The following is a 10755-nucleotide window of genomic DNA, read 5'->3' as shown; positions in this document are numbered from 1 at the left end:
AAAATATTTTCTTTGCATAATGTTGAAAATGATTTCAAATTTCCATATTTATCTTGCCAATCACTCCTAGGGTTTTGCCACCAAAAAGTGTCTTGTTGATGACATCAACATATTCATTTAATTACTAGATTACATACCAAACATAGTCACGCCAGACCCACAACATGAACTACTTCAGAAGAGGGAGGATGAAATATTTTCCTTGATAGCTCCCCCTAAGCCAAAGCAATAAGCTCAATTATCCGAGGAAGAGGTGCCTGCATCAAATTTTGATATATCAGGCTTTCTTTCATTGTTCACATCTTTCTTTCTTCATACCATGACTTTATTTTTCTTTGATTCACTAAACTTGACCACATTCTTCTTCATAGAGTTCTCCATACCAACCTCATTTATGCACTTATTAGCATAATGTCCAGATTTCTTGTATTTGTAACATTTGATGTTTCTCTGCACTAATTTGTTGGATGTGTTCTAGAGTTGCATTGATTAGATTTGTGACCATAACCATTGCATAGATGACAATATCCATGAAAAATACTATTCATCTTATTCATTCCAACCAGATTATGATTTTGACTCACAACATGATTCCTACGATAATTTTCTTTATGAACAAACTTCTTGCAATTGTAGCATTCATTGCTTCTATAGTCTGTATCCTTATGACCATTTTTATTGCATTCAAAATAATACCCATTAAATTATGGGTACCTTTGTGCATTCGGTTAACGAATAGGTAGTTTTCTTGTAGTAGATCTCTGATTCCGAATATTGCTTGCATCTTCTACTTATACCTTAAACTCGTTGCCTTTGTGTTTGTCATTTTGATTTGAATATTCACTGGTCTGAAATCCTAGTCCAATCTTGTTTAAATGAGATTTTGTATGAAACAAATCTTCAGTTAGTTCGCTACTTTCAAGAACTTTACTTTCTACCTTTAGCTTCTTCACCTCTTGTTCGAGATTCTCACATTCCTCGGTCTTTAGATTAGTTAAATCTTTCAATGTTTCTGAACTATCTTGTTATTCTCCTCAATTTTCAGCGTGAGATCTTTAACGATTTCATTCGCCTACTTCAACGGATTGTTAACTTCCTTATGTCTTAGTTTGAACTTTCAGATCTATCCTCGTGGTTTCACTACACACTCATTTGCTTCTCTGATGTTTTTTTTCAATTCCTCATTCTCAGATTCCACACTTTCTAGATCTTTAAGAGCTGTCTTCAATTCTTTATCTAGATGATATTCTTCGGTCATACTCATTGGTGCCATGATTCAACCAACAAGGATCTCCCTTAAGCAGTTAAGCTATCTAACAAGGGACCAAGCTCTAATACCAATTATTGAATGGTTGAATAGACTGGAATACTGAGAGGGGTGGGGGTGAAATAGAGTTGTGATTCATATTTATAATTTGACAGAAATCAATGTGACAACCCATTTGTAGTTATTGATTTTTCTATATATTGATCAACTTGTATTCTAGAACTCACTCCTTGATGAGTCCAACTCCATAGGCTTGTAAGAGACCATGGAAAACAACATATTATAATGGTGTTATCATTTTGAGCTAACACTTAGTAGGTTTAAGATGCAGTTTAACTACAAGAAAAAGTAATGTGTAATTGTGTAATATTGTTTGTGTTCATGGGAGTACGAATGAGGTGAAGCTCAGATATCAGATGTAATGGTTTATGTGATGAATACAAATTTTAATGTGCTTGTTTTATTTTATTTTTTCTATCCATGTTTCCTATACTTCCTTACCTAGGGTTTTCACTCCCAATCTCATGTTCGCATCGTTCACATCATTCACATCCATCGCACCCATTAAATCTTGAAGTACATGCATTTATTGTTATGAGATTGATTAAACCAAGAGAAGGTCAGAACTAGGAGAGAGCCAAACCTGACACATAACATCTATTGTTTTGTGTTATTATTAATTTAAATTTATTTTATAGCTATTTCTCTCTATTATTCTTAAAATTTGGTGTTTAATCACATATAAATCTAAGTAGCTAATTAAATTTACACACTTTATTTTCACACTTCTAGTGTAATTATTTACTCTGTTCTTAGTAATGACCTATGTTTACTTCACTTATTTTTTATCATGATTTCCTACCTATGATTTCATTCTTAATTTTCTTTTTATATGATTGTGCTATTATTATAGTGATCCTTATCTTATTTTTAGGTTTTATCATCATGTGTGCTAGAACTTTCTTATAATACTTCTAGAGATATTCCATTGTATTAATTGTAATAGGGAAACATTTCACACATAGCTTCTTTATGATGATCATTTCTTTGTGTTCCATTTATTCGTATTCGCATCATTACATACTTTATGCATGAATTCATGTATAAAATTTGATATCCATTATGTCTTAGCCACACAATGATAGTTGTTACACAATTTTTATATGATTTGCGATGCTTCTATATTTAGTTTGATTATTGTAATTCTTTATCATTAGTAGTTATTCTCTCTTTTTGAATACCTTGCATCTAATTGGTGCAACCTATTTTTGGTACAAACTAAACTCCGTAGTCTTAAAGAATACACATATGTACTAAACTTGTATACTTAAGAAAAATTGCATTATCACTTGGAAACAAACATGGAATTCCTTGTACTATATATGGATAAAGTGAGTACAATTAATAAGCTCAATAGGTCTATTGCTTTGTATGGATCCTATTCTTTGAGTGTTTACGTATTTAATTTATATGCATGTTTGTGAATTCTACATATTAATAGATGCTCGATCATTTTATTATTTGAATTAAACCTCAAAGTGAGGGAAAACGATAATGGAAAATAATGCATAACCACATTGTTTCCCATTTTATTTTTTGTAGGTTTTGAGGTAATGTCTTAATATATGCTTATGTAAAAATCAATGAAATAATATTATGCAATGTTGGGTTCCTTTCCCTAAATTCTTTAATCCATTTACACATACTCACATCCCTAGACATTAAATCCCATCCCTTCCTTTTACATGGAAACAATTATGTAGTTTTTATAATCTACCTACTTATCAGACTTATCTAATCACCTAGCTTAATAAAGTCAATTGTCAGTACAATATAACGATTCTTTCATTCCAAAATAGGTACAAGGATGCAAAAGTTACCTTACAATTGTGACCTTATCACTTCCCAATTTAAAATTTAAAATTTTATTTTGTACAACTAACTCCCTTCACCCATCTAGCTTGAGCTAACTCAATTACATTTTAAGTTTAATATGATGTCATGTGCTAGCACTTAAATATATTTAACGCATTAAATTTAATCATCAAGCACAATCTTAAAAATTCCTTAAAAGCTTTGAAAAGTATGTAATTATAGAGCATTGGAGTAATGAATGGTGCAACACTTTAATAATTTGGTGTGATAAAAAGAATAAAAAATTTACATCTTAGGTGACTATATAATTGTTTTTGATATTGTTCAATTTGAAGGGGCTAATCAATGCATTGCTACCTCATTCTTTAGACACACAATAACCCTACCAAGGTATTCGAAAATATTTCTAGTACACATTAAGTGAAGTTGCAGTACAAAATTGTATAGCTTGTCAAGACATATATAAAGTACATCTACAAATTTATATCCATAAATTTATCCAAAAACCATGAACCTATCCTCTTAAAAGGTAGAGATCCTATATAAAGTTCAAGCGGCTACATAAATATAGAGGCATTTTTCCTAACTTATTTTAAACTTATTTTAAAATATATGGATCTCAATATCAACTACGATTTATTTATCTAGGCAAATTTGCATTTTCTTATATATATTTCTTACAAATAAAAAATCTCTTTTTCAATATTGAAAAACAAACCACAAGTATTATATTATGATTATTGTATATATATCTTAAAATATATCGATTTCAATATCAACTACCATTTATTTATATACGCTAATTTACACTTATAAACATTTGAATGAATTAATAAAATACTTTTAAAACATAATTCTTTTTTAATATTGAAAAATAAATCTATAAGCATTATTCTATATGCAAAATCTAAAGCACAAACGATACACATAATTTTAAGTTAAAATAAATAAATCTTTGAATACATTAAAATAGTTTTTCAAATAAAAAGAAGTTCTAAAAATCAGATGAACATGTTTAATATATATAAACTATAAATGTATTTAAATATCTCCCAACATGGCCAGATGCGCCTGTCCAATGCAACCCTTCCCAACATTTATATAATAATAATGAGTCAAGAATATCACAATATTGCACAGAATAGACTTACATTAATTTGAAGATCTAATAATAACTAAAATTGAAGATATGGGCAGTACTGAATATTTGTTGCCTGAAATTTCTGCAGGAAAACAGAAAACAGGAAATGTGGTTGTATGGTGTGGCGAAGCAGTAGCAAGATGAAATAAATTTTTATTATTATTTTGATTTAAAGTATAAATGCAAGTATCAAAGTCATTGGGACTTTGGGAAAGATGAGATATATTAGTATATGCAATATCCATGTGACAAGTATAGAGAACACTGCAATACAAAGTGGAAGAAAGAAAGTATATATATATAGACTAAATGTGTCTGCTTCCATTCCGTTCTGATCAGATCACATTGTCAATTGTTTTAACATAACACAACAATACAGTGGAAGAAGGAAATACATATCGACATATGTTTGTCAAATGTTGGTTGCCTATTAATCATGTCGTCCATTTTCAACACAAAACTTGCAAAACTAGTACAGGGGTAATAAATTGTGTGATTTCATTTTTGAATCAGTAGGCTTTCTTGCTATTTTGAGCTTTTTTCTGGCATTTAAAACCTTGCAAAATTAACAATATGAAGATGAACCAAAATAAACAGTTATTTGACTTCCATAACATGGGAATATACAAAAAGCTTATCAGTTGCAACAATAGTAAACGTAATCAAAATCATGACAGGCTACTAGTTACTAAGAAAAACATATATAATGCATAACTTTTTTGTAGGAAATCATAACATATATTTTTTAAACTTCTTTGTGAATAGTTCAAAGAGGTGATGAGATGTCTTGTAACGATAAAAAAGGGAGGTTTGAAACAGGGTATGGACATTGAGTGAAGAAAAGTGGAAGGTGGATTTTTGTCAGGTATAGTTGGAAATGGTCTGGTAGATGTGTGTGGAAAATGTAGAAACATACATAAGGCATGTGGACTGTTTGACAAAATGCGTCGAAGGGTTGTTTTTTCATTGTTTTAAGGTTTTTTTGGGCCCCTCCATCTACTGTATAGTTGGAAATGGTCTGGTAGATGTGTGTGGAAAATGTAGAAACATACATAAGGCATGTGGACTGTTTGACAAAATGCGTTGAAGGGTTGTTTTTTCATTGTTTTAAGGTTTTTTTGGGGCCCTCCATCTACTCTCTTATGACTTTGGCTGCTTGTGGTGTCTTGTATGCAAAGAGGATGATTAGGTCACTTCCAAATATCATTCTCCTTTGCTAGTTGTCTTTGATTGTTGCAGCCTCGCTTCTTTTCTCTTGAAAAATATGTGAAAACTTGTTAAGATATTTTGATCCTTTCAAATATCATCCTCCATTCTCCATTGCTACATTCGTGGGAAAATGCTTGGCTGCGCTTGATTGAGAATTGGACTACTCGACCTATCTGAACTAGATAGTTATGTGACCCCCTAATTTTTCCAATTTTTTAGCTGACATAGAGATGAACGGTCTTTATAAAGTCAGCTTTTTAACAATTTTAGTTATCTGTCTAGTGGGTATTTATGATTCACCTTGGCTTTGATGTATGTACTATCTTCAATAAGAACACTTCTTTTCACATAGCGAACTTCATGACTCCTGTCCAAGATAAACAATCTGTGCTCCTAGGAGCTTTTTGCAAACCTGCTGCCTATCTTTTCCAATGGCCACAGGTGCTGTTATTAGTGCTTGGAGATCCATATATCGGGTACGCATTTCTTGTGGAGTAGAATTGTTCTGAGGGGTTTCATTGTCATGACTGTTTTAACAAATACAGGGAGAGCGTAATTGTGTTGGCCTTCTTTTCGTGAGCTGTTTGCTTCTGTAAGAATGAATAGATGTGGGCTTCTCGTTTATGACTGTAGCTTGAAACTGGTGACCAGGAATTTTGAGTCTTTTTGTTTGGTACAGCACGAAAGAAGAGCATGCAACCTGTACAGATTGGTAATGTATGTGTCGAAGCTACTCGCATCTGCATCATTATTATGTCAAAAATTCTGTTCTGAGCAATAACTCCATGTCAGTCTCTTACATTCAATGTGATAAGACTTGTTCAGATCTCTGAAGATTGCTCAAACAAATGGCTGAATTCTATTGGCTCAGACTGTTCTAGAAGAACAGATTTCTCATACTCTTAGATGACTTGTTCAGATCTCTGAAGATTGCTCAAACGAATGGCTGAATTCTATTGGCTCAGACTGTTCCAGAAGAATAGATTTCTCATACTCTTAGATGTTTTAGATTTTTTTAGGTGGAATTATAAAAATAAATAATTAGTTTGAAGGAAAAGAGAAAAATTCAAGTGTATCATGACTATAGCAAGTGTAAGTCAATAAGAAAACAAATAAATAATTTTGTTAAAATTATAAAAATATATAGAAATTATGAAATTATGAAATTATGAAATTACAGAAATGCAATAAATTCAATAATATGATCGGTCAACTTAAAAAACTAATTGCATCTAATGGATGCATAAATATTCTGCTTATGCAGGAATTAATAATATAAATATATGATAAGTATGAGATATTTTTCACAACATGTGACATTAGATATTGCTATAAAGGTTCAACCGTGTAGGTTTTGAGTCAAACTCATTGACCCATGTTTCATTAATAGTGGTTCACAAGAATCCATCTCTCATGAAAATGGACGATACACTTAGCACTCATTGCATCTAGGTGATATTCACAAAGGCGGAGCATTGGGCCTCCTCGAGAGGTCACCCATCCCAATACTACTCCAACTCTAGTGGGTTTAATCATAGATTTCCCTAATGTTAAACCCACTTAGCTTGCTACCCCATTTCCAGAACTTACAACAAATATTATACCTCACTTATAACACAAATAGACCCCTCTTACATAAAATACATAATAGTTCCATATACTATAACCATCCTACATAGAATACAAAATAGTTCTATACACTATATGCCATATATAAATCCAAAAATAAATTACCCTAAATCATAAACCATGAAAAAATCCATATCTCTTTCTCTTACCCTTACCCTTACCCTTACCCTTACCCTTACCCAGATCTAGAGCTTAGATTTTCCTGTCATTCTTTTAACGAGCACTAGGAGGGCCACAACCTGCACTATTCACTGAATACTTGGTGCGGGAGAGTTCTATGACATCTCGATTATTAATCAACTTATCTACAACCGGAATTGGAGATTGTCCTTCCAACATCTGTAACACCAGTTTCATGTCAGGCCTGCACTCTGGTTGAGGATGAGAACACACAACTCCCAAGTTAAGCACCCTTTCCATCTCTTCACCATTATACTCTCCCTCAAGCTTTATATCCACTGCATCCATTAACCTCTCCTCTGCATACAGCTGCCTCACCCACTCCACCAACACTTGTTTCTCAGTTTCAGCAGATTCATCTAAAGGTCGTCTTCCACAAGCAACCTCCAGCAACACTATACCGAAGCTGAATACATCTGTGCCTTCGGTGGCTTTTCCTGTGCGCATGATTTCCGGTGCCATGTAACCCAAGGTGCCTGCCACACCACTGGTTTGGGATTTCTGAGTTGGATCATGCAAACGGGCAAGTCCAAAATCTCCCAACTTTGCATTAAATTGTGAGTCAAGTAAGATATTTTGAGACTTCAAGTCTCTGTGCACAACTACCCATTCCCATTCTTGGTGCAGATACAACAATCCAGCAGCCACTCCCTTGAGAATGCTATACCTCTGCGACCATCCAAGAACATTCTCTGGGTTGCCGAATATGAATCGGTCCAGGCTCCCATTTGGCATGTAATCATAAACAAGAAAGAGCTGATTCTTGTTCTGACACCACCCCTGAAGCCGAACCAGATTTCTGTGTTGCAGACGCCCCAGGCTCGAAATCTCCGCAACAAAATCCTTCATTCCTTGGTAGAGATCTCTAGTCAAACATTTTATGGCAACTTCAAGTCCTGTGCTGGGCAGAACTCCCCTGTATACCTTCCCAAAACCTCCCCTACCAAACAAGCTTTCTTCACCGAAGCCATGTGTGGCAATTTTCAATTCTTGATAGGGAATTTTGTGGGGCCAGAACTCTTCCTCCCATTCCTCCACAGCCTCTCTCTGCTTGCCCCGTTTCAACCAGTACCAGACAACCAGACTACCCAAAACGACTAAACTAAACAAACCTACGGAAACCCCAACTATAATTCTTACAGATACCCCTTTTGACCTTATGAAGGAAGGAAGATGGGATAGATCTAGAGTTGGTGCCATGCCGTCCGAATTGAAGCTCCAAGCCAGAATGTAATGGTCTTCAACGGCATCACGTCCTTGAGCTGCAGAAAATCCCACATACATTTCTTCTTTGAAGATGTCAGCAAGGTCAATGTTTGGCATAGCAATCAGCGGATTCAGAGGCCTTGACATCCCGGCTAAGGCGATGGCAACACTGAGATTGTGTTTATGCCCATCGTAATCAATCCACGCTTGAATGTTCTGCCCGCTTGCCATTTTCAATTCCTCAAAGCGTTCACCAGTGTGATAACCAGCAGTTTTAGACACTGTGGAATTGATGGTGTTGAGATCGACTCCGATGTGGTTGCCATCGATGTCATTATTCCAGTGGTTGAGGTGTGTATCAAATTCGACAGCAAATAAATGGTTGTCTTCCCTTCCATCACTAGATGGATTTATCAAACCCAGATACCCACTGTCAGAGGCCCTGACAGGGGACCTGGAAGGGGATACCAGGAAAGTTAGTCCATGTCCGTGGTTATTAGTAGGGGGCACCATGGAGAAAACGAATGTGGTACTAAACGATGAAACAGAATTATTGGTCTTCAAATGCAGAGACTTCTCCCACAGAGCACGCCCCACTGCATTTGTCGACTGATCAGTTAGTCTCAGCGCATTCGACATAATTGAAGCGCCCTGCAGCAATATTAAACCGCTTTCGTTGAATTCATTAAACAGAAAAGAAGTCGGGAGCTGGGCATTGGACCCACAACAGAGAAAGATAAGAAGGGGAAATACTAAAACCGCCATGGCTGTCGGTATTGCAAGCGCCTTAAGAGGTGTCTTCTAAACTGTGATCATACAAGCGAAGCTCAGGAACTCGAGAGTTATAGCTCATTTACGCCATCTTAAAAGTAGGGCTTGTGCATTAGGAGGGCCGAATTATTTCAAGCACTATAACTTCTAACATGCTTTCAAATCAATCGATATTATGAACGGATTCTTTAACATGTTCAGCCTCTTCCACCATACAAATTATTTTTTTTAGTAATTTAATAAATGGTGCCCTTGACTTAGCCAAGTGTTACCTATGACTGATTAATAGGAAGTTTTCTATGCATCAACATTGAAAAACAAAAGATGTAGGTGTACCTACATATGCTACCTCAAATTACCAATCTCGTCCCAATTCAATTCCCTTCGCACTCCATACTCTTGTGTGCCGTGATCGGTACGAAACATGTTCTCTTAATGTGTTGACTGAGCCATCTCTTCACGGGATATGCCCCTTGTATAAAGTCTGGATAGCCACTGCCGACATAATTAGGTAAAGATCAGAATGCTTCAATGCGGTCACTTACTATCCAACGCCACATTTAACATGCATTAGTTACTGTTGCAGATCGAAGATCGAGAGTATTCGAACTTCCACGACTGCCACCAAATTGTAGAGCAATTCATAATGCAAGGTTGCAACAGTCTCATAACTCTGCAGTCGAGAATACCCAGATAAATTTCATTCCTTCAACGGTGAAAAGCGGAAGCAACAGTCAATGATAGTGACAAGGAATCAAACGAAGCCTCTGCATTTCTACTGTAATGCTCCTTGCCACCAAACATGATCTCGTTAAAACAAGCTTATTAAAAGTAAAATTTTCAGCATCCAAATCCTCAAAAATTATGACCGAAGTGGGGTTATGAGAGGATGTCTTTGTAATGTTAATGTTAATAATGAAAGGTGCATTTTCAAGGGGAAACGTGTACACGGTGAAGCCCTACAATCATTACTAAAAAAATTGTTTAAAACTACTCTCGAACGCCTCAAAATTGAATAGAAAATATATAACCCAATTTGACAAAATGACTCCGAATACACTTATTGCACTAAGTCAAAGTTGTACAAATAGCACCTAAAATTTGCAAGGAAAAGTGTACAGAGATGTTTGGATTTTTGTAGTTTAATTTCAAAGTCAATGAAAGCAGTTTGTTATGGTTCAACAACACATGCAATCTGTCAATTTCTTGTTAATAGTGTACTTAGTTAAGATTAAATAGAAAGATAAAGATAGAGATGAGAATTGGTATATGAAGATAGGTAGACAAAGATATATAGGGGTAGAGAGATGCAAAGATAATAAAATAGAAATATTGGAAAGATTAAAGAAGAAATAGAGAGGGATTGAAATAGAGGGGCAAAGAGATATAATAGATATAAAGGTAGAGGAAGAGGGAGAGGGAGAGAGAATGATTGATTGATAGATAGAAGATTCATGTCTAGAGATAGAGGGGGAGA

General features: G+C 34.9%; 1 protein-coding gene across 1 annotated transcript; it reads right to left on the bottom strand.

Moving 5' to 3' along the window:
* Positions 1–6811: 6811 nt before the first annotated feature.
* LOC131047232 (L-type lectin-domain containing receptor kinase IV.2-like) lies at positions 6812–10061 on the bottom strand. The gene has a single exon (XM_057981092.2). The coding sequence runs from the start codon at positions 9270–9272 to the stop codon at positions 7335–7337; it is 1938 nt and encodes a 645-aa protein (XP_057837075.2). The 5' UTR covers positions 9273–10061; the 3' UTR covers positions 6812–7334.
* Between the last annotated feature and the right edge of the window lie 694 nt (positions 10062–10755).

The sequence above is a fragment of the Cryptomeria japonica genome, chromosome 7, assembly GCF_030272615.1.
Source record: "Cryptomeria japonica chromosome 7, Sugi_1.0, whole genome shotgun sequence".
Classification (NCBI taxonomy): Eukaryota; Viridiplantae; Streptophyta; class Pinopsida; order Cupressales; family Cupressaceae; genus Cryptomeria; species Cryptomeria japonica.
This window is presented reverse-complemented; position numbering and strand designations above follow the sequence as displayed.